This window comes from Typopeltis vanoorti, chromosome 1 (genome assembly GCF_054136105.1).
Source record: "Typopeltis vanoorti isolate ZY-2024b chromosome 1, IOZ_Tvanoo_1.0, whole genome shotgun sequence".
NCBI classification, from domain to species: domain Eukaryota; kingdom Metazoa; phylum Arthropoda; class Arachnida; order Uropygi; family Thelyphonidae; genus Typopeltis; species Typopeltis vanoorti.
The window spans coordinates 141499886-141516634 of record NC_143549.1 but is presented as its reverse complement, the minus strand read 5'-3'; the positions used below and the strand labels follow the sequence as shown (position 1 = coordinate 141516634).

At 34.3% G+C, this 16749-nt stretch overlaps 1 protein-coding gene across 3 annotated transcripts in view; it reads right to left on the bottom strand.

The window, feature by feature from the left end:
• LOC150110488 (palmitoyltransferase ZDHHC6) overlaps positions 1–16749 on the bottom strand; it is a 191842-nt gene that overhangs the window by 6168 nt on the left and 168925 nt on the right. For all 3 annotated transcript variants that reach the window (XM_090394109.1, XM_090394116.1, XM_090394126.1), the window contains 2 exons: positions 15142–15329; positions 5940–5992 (listed from right to left, as the gene is read on the bottom strand). In XM_090394109.1, the coding sequence (XP_090250235.1) occupies positions 5940–5992; positions 15142–15329 (241 nt within the window). The remainder of the gene's footprint in view (positions 1–5939; positions 5993–15141; positions 15330–16749) is intronic.

Here is a 16749-nt window from a genome sequence, read left to right as displayed (position 1 = left end):
TTTATCAATTGCTATATTGCATTACTGCAAAGAGCCTGAGCATTTACCACCAGCCATAAGGGATATGTTTGATATACTATTTTCATGGGAAATTGTTTTATCAAGAAATATCCGTGCTTTAGTAGTGATAATTAGGCAAATAGTCCCAGCATGTTTTAGCATTGTCTAGCATTGGTCAAATAAATATAAATTATTAGTAGCTATTCTTGCTGAGTTCAATATGGCATTTCTACTTTGATACTGATAAAGAAGTTTTTTAAAGTGATCTAAATTTCATTTTTGGTTCTCTCAACATTGGTGTGGGTGATAAAGAAATTTTGAGGTCATTTTTGAAGATGGATCATCTTTTTTTTATAATCTCCAACATGTCTCATAGTAATAATCGATTTGCAATTTCTGTTTCAGAGACTTTTGTGACTAGTGCCAAGATCTTGGAAATTTACTAAAGCTTGCATTACAATATCCTCAAGGGATGGATTTCCATTCTATTGCATTCAAATAATAAATGATGAATTTAGCTATATTTCCCGACTGGCTCAATCCCAAATTCAAATCTCATTAAGTACTTGAAGGATCATCTGGAGAAGTAGCTATTACACAGACATATCTAACCAAAAAATCTTGTAGAAAAGTGCTGGCTGAATAGTCAAAAATTGCTACAGTCCACTAATCTTGTAGATTAATTTATTGTATTGAGATGTGCTGTTTAGAGTTGAAAGATGGCTCAAACAAATATTAGCACCTTTATTTTTTTTTTTAAGTGTAGCATATACAAATATTAGTTCACTCAATATCTGTTAATAATTCTGATAAGCTTTGGTTAATTGCAATATTTTCAATCTGATAACAGGATGGCTTGTTGGCTGAGTGGTTAAATATATGTGCTCTCCAACCACGAGGGTTTGAATTTCTCTACTGGAATTGATGTTTTGTAAATGTGTTTAAGTGGAAGACAACTTTCAGCAGATAGTGATCTCGAGTGGGAGATCACTATTCTGCTTACTAGAGGCCTTAAGTGACTTAAAAAAGTTCCATATTTCATCTCTAGAACAGGGTTTTGGGGTTGTCTTCATGCAATTCTGTTATTAACATTAAAAGGCTACAACCTTTTCATTGGTTGGATTTACATAAAAATCCCTTTTGAAATAACCATATCATACTATATTACACTGTGTTCATTATAAACAATTTATCTGATAAGCTTTAGTAAGCAATAAATCATGAGGATTTCACATACAACTATTTCATCCTAAAGAGATATTATTTGTGTTGTTTTTGTTCTAAACAGTTGTATTACATTGAAATTATTATTAAACAAGACCTCATGGAGTCAAAGACTCATCTGGGAGGTCCTTTTATCACACACATCTCATCATACCGTGTCTTAAACACACTCAAACTCCTTGCAGATACCACACTCTCAGGCAAGGCATTCCAATCATTCACAAATCTGCACGAAAAAAACCTGCCTCTCACTCCCCTACTCACACCCTCTTTATACAGTTTCCAGGGATGACCTCTGGTTCTCCCCTGATCTCCCACTATTCTCTGTAGAACTTCTCCACCATTGATCTTATAACAACCCCTTACCAACTTGTAGGTCTCTATCATATCTCCCCTCTTCCTTCTCTCCACCAGACTCTGCAAATTACATCTCAATCTTTCCTCATACTCAACATTATTATTATTAAACAAGACCTCATGGAGTCAAAGACTCATCTGGGAGGTCCTTTTATGAAATGAAATGGATTAAAAAATAAAAGAGTAAAACTATCGTATTCTATCTTATTTTATTTTACATATATTATGTCCAAAGCCTCTTATTATGGCTAAGTACTGTCAGCCTGGTTTGGCTGAGTGATTGCATAGCCCACCAATAGATAGATTAGGGTGTGCTATAGATATGAATCCTGCTAAGGCATGAATGAAGGGCTTTAGGTGGCAGACAGTTTTCATTGTTTCAGAGATTACTGCTCTGCTTAAATTAATGGGTGCATAAAGTGGCTTGAAAAAGCATCAGTTTTATTTTCTAGAGCAGGACTCAAAGATTATCTATCCCTTAACATGCTCATATACTAAATGTATAATAGGTTTACAACCTTTTGTGAGTGAAATTCATAAAGAAAAGTAAACTCACTTCCTATAATCTCATTTTTTGTAGATAGGATAGTTAATTCTAATGTGATCTTTTTGACAGGGTGGTTGGTTTGTTTGTTTTACAGAAGGAATTTGCTTCTTTTGCAAACACATACAGTTCAGCATTAAGCTCTGGAATATCACAGAGAGATGTTCATCACAAATTTTCACCAATTTAGTTTAATTAATATGCAAAGTATTTTATCAAATATATATATATATATATTTATAAAATTAATATTTAACTGACTAGAACCCGAGAAAGTGTAACACAAAAAAAACTTTAATAATAAATCACGACTAGTTTCATCGGTGTCCCGACTTCTTCAGGTGAGTAAGAAATAACACAAAACTTAGAAAACTAACAAGGTAAAAAACATGGACTTTCCAGCTTAATAAAAAGAAGAAGAATAGCAAGTCATATTTGAATTGTGACCGCGTGCTATTGTTAGCATGAGCTGAATGTGAGTGACAGCTAATTTTAGAGCGCCAGTACTGGATTACTGCGCTATGGGAATCAGGCAAATTGTAGCTCAGATGTTGTTCATGTGTGAAGTTCTGGACCCTTCACACATGTTGTTCATGTGTGAAGGGTCCAGAACTATTTCTTTGGATTCTACAATTCGTTTTTCAAATTCATCATTGCATATATATAAATTGGTTGTGCGGTCCCGCTCAACTTGGTGTTGATGTTCTTCGAGGTTAGAGTTGGCGGAGAAAAGAACATGACTGGAAAGGGTGCTCGCTCGTGTTCTACTGTAGGAGATGTCACGTCTATGTTCCTCAAGACGTAGTGAAATAGATTTATCTGTCTGACCAAAATAAGGTCGACCACAGTCACACATAACTTTATAAACACCAGGAAAATGCAGTTGGTTGTGCTTTGGTCGACTCAGAAAAGAACAAAGTTTTGGCAGAGTTGTAAAGTCGGTCTTTATGTTGAATTTCTTCATAATCCTAGATAGTTTTGGGGTAAGAGAGCTAATAAATGGTAACTGTATGTGAGTGATAGGGTTGGATTCATCTTATTGTCGAGGTTGTTGGCATGGTCTCAAACATTTAGTGATGTTACGAGAAGAAAATCCATTATTTAAGCAAGTGTTTTTCCAGGAAATTAAGTTCTGTTTGAAGATCTTCTTCTGTGGAAGTAAGACATCTTGCACAATGGACAAGGGTGGAGATGATTCCAAGTTTTTGAGGAGGGAAGTGATGAGAAGAGGCATGCAAATATCTATCAGTGTGGGTGGATTTTCGAAAAATTGAAAATTTAAGACAGTCAGGTAATCTACTGATCTTTAGATCCAAGAAGGGGAGAATGCCGTTAATCTCTAGTTCTGATGTGAATTTAATGTTCTGATGTTGATTATTTAAATGGTTTAGGAAGTTTTGTAGTTCCTCTAAACCATGTTCCCAGATAAGGAAAACATCATCTATGTAATGTAACCACAGTTTAGGTTTTAAAGTAGCTATAGAAATAGCTCTCTCTCTCTTCAAAATCTTGTAAAAAAATGTTAGCTAAGACTGTGGATAGAGGGCTGCCTATAGCTAAACCGCTTGTTTGTTTATATATTTTATCTTCGTAGCAGAAATAGCGAGAATTAATGCAGTGCATTAGTAGAGCAAATATTTTCTTAGAAACCTTGTCCTTAAGAAGAGTTCATCTGTAGGTACATTCGTTAAAAGAGACACGATGTCAAAACTCACCATTCTGTCAGAGTCTTTGAGATTTAAATTTTTTATTTTTGAGATGAAATCTTCAGAGTTTTTGATGAAGGAGGAGGAATTGCCAACTAGTTGTTTTAAGCTGCAAGATATTTAGACAGATTGTAAGTAGGTGAGTCAATACTTTCTACAATAGGTCTTAAAGGAGTGTCAGCCTTGTGGATCTTGGGCAGGCCATACAAACGAGAAATGAGAGGATGGAGAGAGAGAGTCTTGTGTGTCTAGGAAGTTCAAATGTAGATTCCAGAAGATTGTTTGTATGGTTATGAAGTTCTCTTGTGGGATCACTTTCTAGGCTAGAATAGGTATCAGAACTTAATAAGTTGTTAATCTTTGAATGATAGTCGGATTTCTCTAAGATTACAGTTGCATTCTCTTTATGAGCAGGTAAGATAATAATATCATTGTTGTTACGAAGCAGGTGGATTGCTTTTCTTTCTGTCGGAGATAATTATCTGTAGGCCGATGACTGTTGTTTATAGTGAAGATGGAATCGATCCTAAGTAGATTCACAGTTTGTTTTGGTAACTGCGCAGCCGTCTTTTCAACTTTTGTAAGAAAGAGATCTTTAGGAATGGAGGTCGGAGAAGGAATGAAGTTAAGACCTTTTGAGAGCACACTAAGTTCTGCAGGAGAAAGTGTGTGTGAGGATTTGTTAATCACAACATTTTTTAAATTTTGTTAATTGATATAAGGTTGGCAAGTTTGCTCTACTAATGCACTGCATTAAATCTGGCTATTTCTGTAATGAAGATAAAATATATAAACAAACAAGTGGGTTAGCTATAGCAGTCCTCTATCCTCCAGTCTTAGCTAACATTTTTTTACAAGATTTGAAGAGAGAGCTATTTCTATAGCTACTTTAAAACCTAAGCTGTGGTTACGTTACATAGATGACGTCTTCCTTTTCTGGGAACATGGTTTAGAGGAACTACAAAACTTCCTAAATCATTTACATAATCAACATCAGAACTAGAGATTAACAGCATTCTCCCCTTCTTGAATCTAAAGATCAGTAGATTACCTGACTGTCTTAAATTTTCAATTTTTCGAAAATCCACCCACACTGATAGATATTTGCATGCCTCTTCTCATCACTTCCCTCCTCAAAAACTTGGCATCATCTCCACCCTTGCCCATTGTGCAAGATGTCTTACTTCCACAGAAGAAGACCTTCAAACAGAACTTAACTTCCTGAAAAAAACACCTTAAATAATGGATATTCATCTCGTAACATCACTAAACGTTTGAGACCACGTCAACAACCTCGACAAGAAGATGATTCCAACCCTATCACTCACATACAGTTACCATTTATTAGCTCTCTTACCCCAAAACTATCTAGGATTATGAAGAAATTCAACATAAAGACTGACTATACAACTCTGTCAAAACTTCGTTCTTTTCTGAGTCGACCAAAGCACAACCAACTGCATTTTCCTGGTGTTTATAAAGTTATGTGCGACTGTAGTCGACCTTATTTTGGTCAGACAGATAAATCTATTTCACTAAGTCTTGAGGAACATAGACGTGACATCTCCTACAGTAGAACACGAGCGAGCACCCTTTCATGTCATGTTCTTTTCTCTGCCAACTCTAACCTCGAAGAACATCAACACCAAGTTGAGCGGGACCGCACAACCAATTTATATATATATACAATGATGAATTTGAAAGACGAATTGTAGAATCCAAAGAAATAGTTCTGGACCCTTCACACATGAACAACAATTTGAGCTACAATTTGCCTGATTCGCATAGCACAGTAATTCAGTATTGGCGCTCTAAAATTAGCTGTCACTCACATTCGACTCATGCTAACAATAGCATGCGGTCACCAATTCAAATATGACTGTTACTATTCTTCTTCTTTTTATTAAGCTGGAAAGTGCATGTTTTTTACCTTGTGTTATTTCTTACTCATCTGAAGAAGTCGGGAAACCGATGAAACTAGTCGTGATTTATTAAAGTTTTTTTGGTGTTATACTTTCTCGGGTACTAGTCAGTTAAATATTAATTTTATAAATGTATACATCCTGAGTCAATCCTAATAACAATATATATATATATATATATCTCACCTGGTACTGAAGTAAGAAGAGTTTCCTCTATTTTTTCTCCATATAACCAATGCCTATAATCAAATTGGAAGACAAGTTTATTATTGGAAATTTAAAAATAAAATTCAAAAATAAAAAGTTTCTTTAACAATTATTCCTGAGTAGGTTACCTAAGCAAGAGTGAACTTTTATCAATGTTAGGAATCAGTGTTAATAATTATTCATTTTTTAAATTTAACAGTATTAATTCATAACACTATAAGAACAAATAATATTACTTATCAAGTTGCTGCTATCTTCTCTGGATTTTAAACCAGCACCACAAAACTCAAAAAACATATGTAAGCAAACTAACAAAGTAATAAATGTGGAAACAATTCAAAATTGTAATGGACAAAATAATTACTGTCATAGTGCCTGCCAAGACCCAATTTAAGCTGTTTACAGCTGGGTTGAAGGTTATCTTAAAATAACCATCTCCAAAATTTTAGGTAAAACAATTTATCCATACTTGTTGATGTGAAATTTTTTTCGCTTGAATAGACTATAAATTAAAGATGTCAAGAAATTATATTCTTGATTTAATCCTTTATCCAAGTATAAGCAAACAAAGTTTGTGTGTGAAGTATCTTCATGACTGGGCCACTTGTATATAGAAGCTGACTTCATATCAATTGCCATAGTATTCCATATTGCAAAGCACGTATCCTTTCAGGTGTGTATAATGCTATGCATTATGGGAAGGACCATTATCCACACCACTGGTAATTAATTTACGGAATTGACAACGCATATAAAGTAAATTAATTAAAGATAACTTTAATGAATCACTTCTATATTTCGGCAATGTCACATTGCCGAAATATTGCCGGCGAAACATTGCCGGCTCATTTGCTTTGTTAGTTCCTTAGTGCACATACCATATCTTTATGTTCCCGAAGATGGCAATGTGACATTGCCGAAATATAGAAGTGATTCATTAAAGTTATCTTTAATTAATTTACTTTATATGCGTTGTCAATTCCGTAAATTAATTACCAGTTATGTCTAACCAACGTATAAGTCTTACTACTAGAATTATCCACACCAGTTTTGACCTTTATTTATTTGTGATATTGATATTTCCTAGATATGTTTAAGGATGGAGTTTTTTCTTAGGGGACTGGATAAAGTTTGCTACTCTGATACACAGTTTTAAAGTGATGTAAGATTATATTTATTTAGCACTTTGACTAACTTTTAGATATACTGCTATAAATAATGGCCAATTCAATGAAGTCTCTTGGCTGAAACAATATAGGTTCAAATCCCACACAAGGACACGAAGAACCTTTATCAGGAATTTTTATCAGAAGGTGAGTTTGCCAGTCTTATACAGTAAGGTTCATCATCTAGGAAACTCAAGTTTTATCTCATAACAAGGCAAATTAGACAAGAGATCATGCAATTCATACCAAAAATATATATATATTTAGGCACAGGACTAACCACATTATCATAAAATTATGTTTACTTAAGACAATCTAGACATGTCATAGGCCTTAAGATCCTGTAACTATGGCTGCTGATGATGATTATTATTATTATTATTATTATTATTATTGTTATAGTCATTGGCTAAAAATGTATCTCACACATAATTGAGATGTGTGGCAAGAATATTATCATGGAAACAAGCAGCCCTGATCCTATATGTGAGAATTTTGAGGATACCATATTGCTGGGCTGGGAGATGGTATGATTATTTATGTTTACTTAGTTACATATTAGATGTGTAACTGATGTCTAGGAAGGGCAGACTGTTATGTAATTCTTGCTCTTGAGTAAAGTGTATTTTAGAATCTGGGCCATAAATGCACTGAAAATATTTATCTAATGTGTCTGGGCCATGAAGCCAAAGAGCAAACACATCAAATGCAGAGTGCAGTGAGACGAGAGATTTGGGTGTAGTTTTTTTTATTCTCAAAGTTTCCACATGGGAAGGGGTGGGATGGAAATCTACTGCAGTTTCATCCAAATATTTGTATATTTTTCTCCTTTTTACATAAAATTCCAGTTCTTGCTGTATGTTTTCCCAGATGGCAAAATCATTGAATTTTGCCATCTGGGAAAGATGGCAAAATTGGTCTCAGGGATAGGATTTGGGATCAGAGCATTTTTTTTCTTTTAAATTTTTTAATAAAAATTAGTGAAGTTGGAGATTACAGAGTGCACATGGCAGTTTCCTCAATTTGTCTATAAAGTTTGTCATTCCAAGGGAAATATCCTGAATTCATACAAAACTTAAAAAGGCTGAAAATGTCAAATGGAAATTTAAAATATAGAAATTCAAGGCAACATGCTTGTCAAACTAAAGGACAAGTTTTAATTCTATAATTTTCTTTAGAGTCTCCATAGCTTAGTCAGTATACACAAAGCCCTTTGGTTGGAAAGACCAGGATTTGGTTCCTGTCTATGAGACGAGGAATCTTTATCTGGGTGATAAAGATGATAAAGATCTCTTTTGACTAAAGGTGAATTAGCCAGTCTCATACGGAGGTAGAGAGTTTTTTTAACCCTGAAACTCAGGTTTCAGGGTTAAAATCCTCAGAACAGGCAAACTGGCCCTGTGAACACACACAGATTTACAGTCATAAAAAATACATATATCCAGGGCTTTTTTTCTGGCGTAACACACCTGAACAGCATTCCGGCACCTATTTTTTTTACAGTTTTTTAAATTTTTCAAAAGTAATTTTTGAAATAATGTTTGTGCGTACATAACACATGCACATGTGTGTTACTAATGGCGTGCACGCATGCGCACGGCATTAGCATCTACGTTTGTGGCTGTATGGACGTGTGATTGACAACATGCGAAAGATTTCAGTAAAACACTTATTTATCTAAAAAATATCTTTATTGAATTGAAGTAAATTTAACGTCGTTATTTTCATATCCTTTCGGCATTTTTTTTTACTTTTTAGTGTAAACGTCTGACCCCAAGTTTGAAAATGAAAAAGATTTCCAATTACTTCTCAACCACCGATCCCATTAATAAAAAACCCAGAATAATAACAGACATGACGTCAAAAAATATGGAAATAATGGTGCCAGTTGATGTTTTCGAATCATCGCAAGCTAATCTTGAGAAGCAAGGCCAAACTGAAAATGACTGGCCGAATTGCTGGACATTAGATCAAAAAAATGAATGGATGTATATTTGCAAAAAGAAACTTGGCTGTACGCCTTGCAGAAAAGTTAGAACTCTTGGAATTGAAATGTCTAAAATAAAAAATACTGAAGATAAATTATATTTAATTCATTTATGCGCCTCCGTGATAGCAACTTTATATTTCATTTAAATTAAGATTTGAATATCATTTTTTTTAATAAAAAGCTTAACAAGATGCGAGTTCTGGTACCTTTTTTTCTAGAAAAAAAGCACTGGATATACCTAATCCCTCATTACGAGGGCTCAACCCCTCCCAAAGGGACAGGGGAGAAAGGGGGAAAAACCCCATATGAATAATGAATAAATAAATATCAAAAATACTGCTGATTTTATTTCAACAATTAAAGAAAATTAAAACTCATGCTCTCTGATTTGATAGTGACTTTTGACATCGCCATTTATCAGAATTCCACTAAACAATGCTTTTGATCTTCTGTCTTGCAAATTTCCATGTGACAATGGAAATTTGCAAGACAATAATGAACTTAAAAAGGTCAACCTTTTTAAGTTCATTATGATTTCATATATTTTATTTGAGTGAACTGCTATGGACTCCCTGTTATCTCCAACTCTAGCTAATTTTCATTTAGAAAATTAAGAAAAAAAAATCTGCTCTTGTGCGATGAGATTTCTGATTTCTACTTTTAGCCATAAATAACAATAATTATGACCATTAATCCTGACATAATTGTGGTTGACAATTTGTATTATTTGAACAGCTGAGGGTTGTAATCTTTGGAGAAGGTGAAGCGGAAGAGACTGCTCCAAAGGACAGAAGTAAATTTGATGGCGGAGGAGGCAGTGAAGTTAGTTCAGTGAGTTTCAACATGGACTGTAAAAGGGTGTTGTTAGCAGTGGCTCTTGTTTTAGTGATTTTGGAGGAGTGAAGAATAGTGGCATTCAGCAGAGCACTGTCCATGAAACTGTAGAAGAGATGCAAGGCAGAAACTGAACATCTGTGAGCAAGGGATCATTAAGTAACAAGATTGCCCTCTTCTGGACAGAATCGAGCAATCTTAGGGAAAATTTTGGTGCTTCCCCTTCAAATATGGGAATAATATTCCATGGCTGGGTGGATTTGGGCTTTGTATAGAGTTAGCAGCTATGAAAGTGCGAAGTAGTGTCTTGTGCAAAAAAAATGTACACCAAGTTTTTTGGTGGATGGAAGCTATAGTAGTTGTGTCAGAGGTGCAGGTCAGTCCAAATAGAGAACCACCTAGAGTGATGATTCTTTTACAATGGTTGTGAGCTGCAGAGTCAGGAAGCGGGAGTTTTGGTCTTGAGCCATTTATGGTAAGCAGAGGTTTTTTTCTTTTATAGCATTAGCACAATTTTTATCAGAACCAAGGCTTGGATGGTGGCTGAGAATTTGGAGTGGAATAAGGGATGAAAGCCTTCATTCCTGTGAGGATGATTTCTGTTATTCGGTGTGAGCAGGTGTTTGGATCAGAAGAACTGAAGCAGTAGTTGGACCATGGGAAGGAGGAACAGAAGTCACTGAAGTCCTCCTAGTTGGCACCCTTGTAGTGGCAAAAGACATGAGATTCTGAACTGGTGGGCAAAGGTTGTTCTTTGGCAAAAGAGACTTGTATGAGACTGTGGTCCAAATTACCACTAAGAGGAGAACTGACAACCACAGTATACCTGAAAAGAGAGGTTGTTAGGCAGAGGTCAAGTGTGTTGGCAAACTGGGAGACGTATGGAGGGTTGTCAGATATTCTGGTAGGAAGATTGATGATGGAAAACACCTCAGATTCTCTGCCACTGCTTGGTTGGTGAAACTGCAGGAGGGGAGCCAATGCAAGTTTTGGATACTGAGGTCCTCAAGAAGGATGACCTCACTATTGGAGTATTTTGACTGCAGAAAGTCGAGCTTTAGAGAAAGACACAAAGAGATCAGAAGTCAAGAGTGGTTGATGGAGTTTGGAGAGCAACAAAGAGCATTCATCATATAATGATGAGTACTGAATGTGGGATCTCTGATCTACCTCCTATAGTTGCCAACTACATTGGCTATAGCTGATATCTTGGGGAAGGGGTACAGAAGCAAAACATTTCCTAATATGATGTGACCATTACAAGTTTTGGTAGGTTTATTTTAGGCTGATGTTGAAGCTTAAATTCTGAAGTGCTGCCAACTCCCTCCTTAAAATTCATAATAATGCTTAACCGTATAAACAATGCCAAGAGGAAAAAATATATTTATTAAAACACTAATGTTTCACTGGTTTTCTACCCTGCATCATCAGAGCACAATGATACATTTATCATTATGTTCTGTTAATATGGATAAAAAACCAACAAAATATTAGTGTTTTAATAAATATATTTTTTCCTCTTGAAGTTGTTTAAACTATTAAGCATTATGAATAATGAAAGACACCTAAGTGTTTCTTTACATATCCCTCCTTCAAAGTTTAAATATTTAAATTTACCCTATTTAACCTAACAGCATTACTGAAGAAAATAACCAGTACACGCACTGAACTATAATTAAATAAATAAAAGTCACTGATCATTTCAATGCAATATAAAGGCAACTATTTTTGTGTTATGGATAGTTTATTCTTTTTTAATTAAATACTTAATAAACCTGATTTATAGCTCATCCATGATTCTAATTACTGCAAGTCTATCTCCAACCTTTCTGGACAGAAGTGTAGTAAAAAAATAAAAATAAAAATAAGCACTTGCATCTATGTTTATCAAATATAGTTTCATTTTTAAAGACCCACTTAAATGAAAATTCTGATATCTCTGCCTGAATCTAGCTGCCAAAAAAAGACATTTCATTATATTATGGACCAAGAGCAAATTATAATTCATGCTGATAAGACTTAGAGATTGCTCAAAGGCAAGATGTTTTTATAATAATAATAATTATTATTATAGTAACTATATGCTTCTGTTCTTGTCTCAGTGTTAATTAATTAGCATCATTAATTATAAATAATAAATTACCACAGTAATTAACTTTAATGAAATAAAAGTACAGATATTTCGTACTGAAATTAACAGTACATCATCAGTGTAGACAACAAGCAATTCAAAGGAATGGAATACAAAGTACATAACAGTTGGTAGATTACCGACTGTTATGTAACAGTCGTGGATTAAAAAACCATTGCTGCATGCTAGAAATTAATATTAATAAAGAATATTATTAAAAACTATTTTTTGATGGTTACGTAAGATAAGAATCTTATGTAACCATCTTATGGGAGAGAGAGAATCATTTCAATTCAGATTTGGCTGATGTAAAAGGGCTTCGCAGTCCCTTATATTTCTGGCATCTTGGAACTGATTGGCAGAATTTTGAAGAAGTATCATCTCATTCCCACATATTTTCCGATCAACAAAATTTCTCACCTGTTGCTATCTACAACAGACAAATTGGCACCTCTATCATACTTTGGATAAATAGGCCGTTCTGTGGAAAAAATAATTAATAAACATCAATATTATGTCAAATACTTGAGACCTCAAAAGTCTGATCTGGTACAACATAGTATTGACACTAAACACAATATCAATATCCAGTGGGATAAAGCTCATCTTTTCCATAGACGCAAGTTTAAATATGAACACCTTTTCAAAGAAAGTTGCGAAGCCCTTTTACATCGGCCAAATCTGAATCGAAATGATTGTCTCTCTCTCTCTCTCTCTCTCTCTCTCCCAAAAGATGTGTCCAAAATCCTTGATTGAAGCCTTTCTTTTATGAAAAAAAAATTGGAATTACTCACAAAAAAAAAATTAAAAATGGCTGACTTTGAAGCTCAGAAAATTTGAGAGGGATGAAACAACAACAACAACAAAAAAAAAAAAAAAAAAAAAAAATACAAAACAAAAAAATTAAAAATTTTTTGTTGCATCTTTCAGCACATGAATCTATCAAGACAATTTTTTGAGGAAAACATGAGAAGTGCAACATGAGACAATAGCAAATGGGAAAGCAAAATATAAATAAATGAATGCTTAAAAAAAAAAAGAGGAAAAAAATAGCATTTACATACTGGAACATAAAGTGTCAAATATTTAATCAAAGAAACTAATTTAATCCTTTTTTTTTTTTTTTTTTACTCCATTTCATTTTCAAGCGAGAATAACATTTTGATAATTGGGGTTCCATGGTCCCTGGTGTTACAGGATTTCTTTCTGATACAAGATGAAGTGGTCACTTCACAGGTAAATATACAAGCTACACTACATTAATTTATGGTGCATTTAAAAGAAAATGTTTAAAATCTGAAACAAAACACACTAACAGTTCAGGCCTTTCAGAAAGTTTTGATAAGCCATTCGAAAGAAGTTTGCTACTTAAAAAACATTATTTTAGTAATGGCTCAGCTGCTCAGCATAAGAACAGAAAGAACTCTATTAACTTGATTAACCACATGGAGTTCAGTGGCTTTTTTTTTTTTTTTTTTTTTTTTGCCATGTCAAATGGCAAGAGCCCATGTGATGGTGTGCTGGAGGAACCATTAAACAGCTAGTCACAAAGGCAAACTTACAAAGACCTACTAAAAACCGCATTAGTATCATCACAAACTATGCTTGAGTTCTGTTCTAGCAATGAAGTCATCAATGGAACTCATCAAGGGAGGCCATACTATTCGCACCAGCTGTCATACCTATTCTTGAATTCATTCATGCTACTTGCACGCACACATCCAACAGCAATCCATTCCAATCATGCACTACTCTATGAGAGAAAAATCTAGCCCTAACCCCCTTCTTGACAGCATTCATTCTCAACTTCCATGGATGTCCTCATGTCCTTTCCCCACTCTCCATAAAATAAAAAATTCCATCTACTGAAATTCTGTATAACTCTTTCAGAAGTTTGTAAGTTTCAATCATATCACCTTTCTCTCTCTCTCTCCTGTTTGCTAGTGTCTGCAGCTTACAATTTCTCAATCTGTCTTCATAATCTGAATTCTACAATCCTTGTATCATTTTTGACACTCTTCTTTGCACTCTCTCCACTGTATTAGAATCACCATGGAAACTAGGAGACCAGACCTGAATACAACAGAGTTTATTAATCTTAAATGACAATATAACTCAAAATTACAAGTTTATGAAGAACAAAAGGCATTTTTCTTAAGCAAGCTACAGGGCATGAAACAATGTGTATCATTTTGTATTCAGTGCAGAATTATATTAAAATCACCTGACACCACATAACTAAAAGTTTTTTTTTTTTTTTTGTAAGAGGGGACTACATTATAACTTTAAGCCAAAATAGGCACACAATATCTGTGAAACTATAAAAGTTTTGAAAGCAATCAAAGGCTCACAAAAATATAAACCTTCAACATGGGATGCCTTAGTACTGCATTACTTAAACAGCAAACTGTCTAAGGACATATATGCCAACTTTTTATTAATGTGTTTGAACAAGGTTTTGCACTGGTCTGACAACTGTTTTAACCTGGTCTCTGATTAGAACAAAAGTTATAATCAGAGACCAGGCAAGAAACCCAGCAAGCTCTCATAAGCATCCAAAAATTTTAATAAGCCCAAGACCACCTCCAAAACTACTAGATAGAAAATTTTTCCTATTAACTGATTTATAGAACATTATTTTTAAGCACAAGCTCAACAGTTAGATTCTGGTTTTTGTGGAGTCTCTGATGAGAATCAATAATCTAACATAGCTGTCAGATCAACAAAATCCTTAATTAGAATTATTAATAAAAGATGAGTATATGAGCTCTTAGAGCAGTTAGTTCATATCTTTAAAGTAATATCAAGACTATGCATCCCAAGTTTGTATTTGAACCAATCACTTTTGGAAATTTTATATTTCAAAGGCAAATGCTGTCTCCTACTTAATAGATTTCTGTTTCCTTTCTTTCTTTTAATAAGGTTTATTGCAAAAAGGTTTCCTTTTTTTTTTTTTTTAAATTTTGGTCCCTTTCTTCATTAAATATGATAATTCAATTATTTACAACTATTTCAAATTCTGATTATCTTCCAAGATTACTAATCTAAATTAATACTTACCGCCTCCATCTGGTTACATAAACTTTATCACCGACCGAGAGAGAAATTCTGGGCTCATCACTAAGGGGAGGAGTGAGGCAAACACGTATACCATGAGATAAAGGTAACCAAGAACCATTATATGATTTCACTACGGTATACAGTCTGGTACGTGATCGCTTCTCTTCCTTCTGTTGAAGCTGTTCGATCTGAAAGCAAAAGTCTGTAAGTGATTTCCTTCAAGAAAGAAATTTCCAATTGATATACATACTGAAAGATAGTTGGAATGTTCAGATAATTTCAAATCACTGTTTTATAGAGAAAAGTTGCTAATGTTGAGCCTGTGAAATGCTGGAATATTCTGATAATCTCAAATTACTCCATTTTATAAAGAATAGGTTCTAATGTCAAAGCTGTCAAATTCTTAATAATGAGAACAGTGAGAGAATATGGAATTCAAAGTCTGAAGGAGGATGTGACAGAAATGAATTAGTAAGATTTTATAGCAGAGATATGGAGAAGATTATTTCAATTCATGTCGGGAATTAACAAAGAATCATCCCTGGAAGCTGAATTAAAGTATGATCTGCAAGGACATGAGATCTTTTACAGATATGTGGTGAGAGAATGGAATGGAATGTAAAAGTGCTTCTCCATACACCCAGATACATCCATTGGGTGCCCAACCAATAATAACAATTTCTGTCCAGTGTATCTAATAGCTGGGAAACTATTCAATTCTCTGTAGTTATTGTTAATTGAAATATATGCCGGCATCGTTGGCCTAGTGGTTAGCGTATTCGCTCTCCAGCCAAAAGGCAGCGGGTTTGAATCCTGCCAATGGGCATGGATGTTTGTGATTGTCTATGGAAATACAAGTAGTGGTGGTCAGCAATAGATGGTATTAGTGTAGTTGTGGTCAGTCGGTAACTGAATGGTAGAGACGGAGTTGTAGAGCAGGTGCCCTCCCTCGATGAGTCATTGGGCTCCATGGAGGTGTCAAATAATAATAATAATATATTAAGAAATATATTCCAATTTGAAATTTTACACTCATTTATAATTAATTCATCCTAATTGTGTTATTCTCCATGTGTTATTTCCTAATCTAGCATTCAAATCCCTTTGCTATTATGGTACTATGGGCTCGGTTCCTATGGCTTTTGGGTTAACTTCAGGGAGAAGATTAATAAATATTTTATAACTGGTTGTAAAAAAATAAAATAATAATAATAAATAAATAATTTCCAAATACAATCTTCCTGGTGTCCAAACGGAGTACAGAAGTGGTGCTGTTTGTTACACATTCTGAACAGATAAAATGCATACATCCCTTACACATGAAAGAAGTGCTTTTAGTTCGGAGATGAATTTCTTTGCATGGTCTGATAAAAATGTTCTGCTTCCTGGATTAGCATTGAAAGTTCCATGTTTGATTTTTAAATTACTTAAAAAATAAATAAAAATACAAAAAATATATAAACTTAATGAAAAAAAAAAATAATAATTTGGTGTTTGTGTAGGCCTGGGGAAATGGCATTTGTTTCCATAGCATGGATCATCACAAGAAAGACATTCTAAGTTTGATTCTGGTTAGCGACTAAAGGAGCCTTTTCTCGGCCTCTTCTC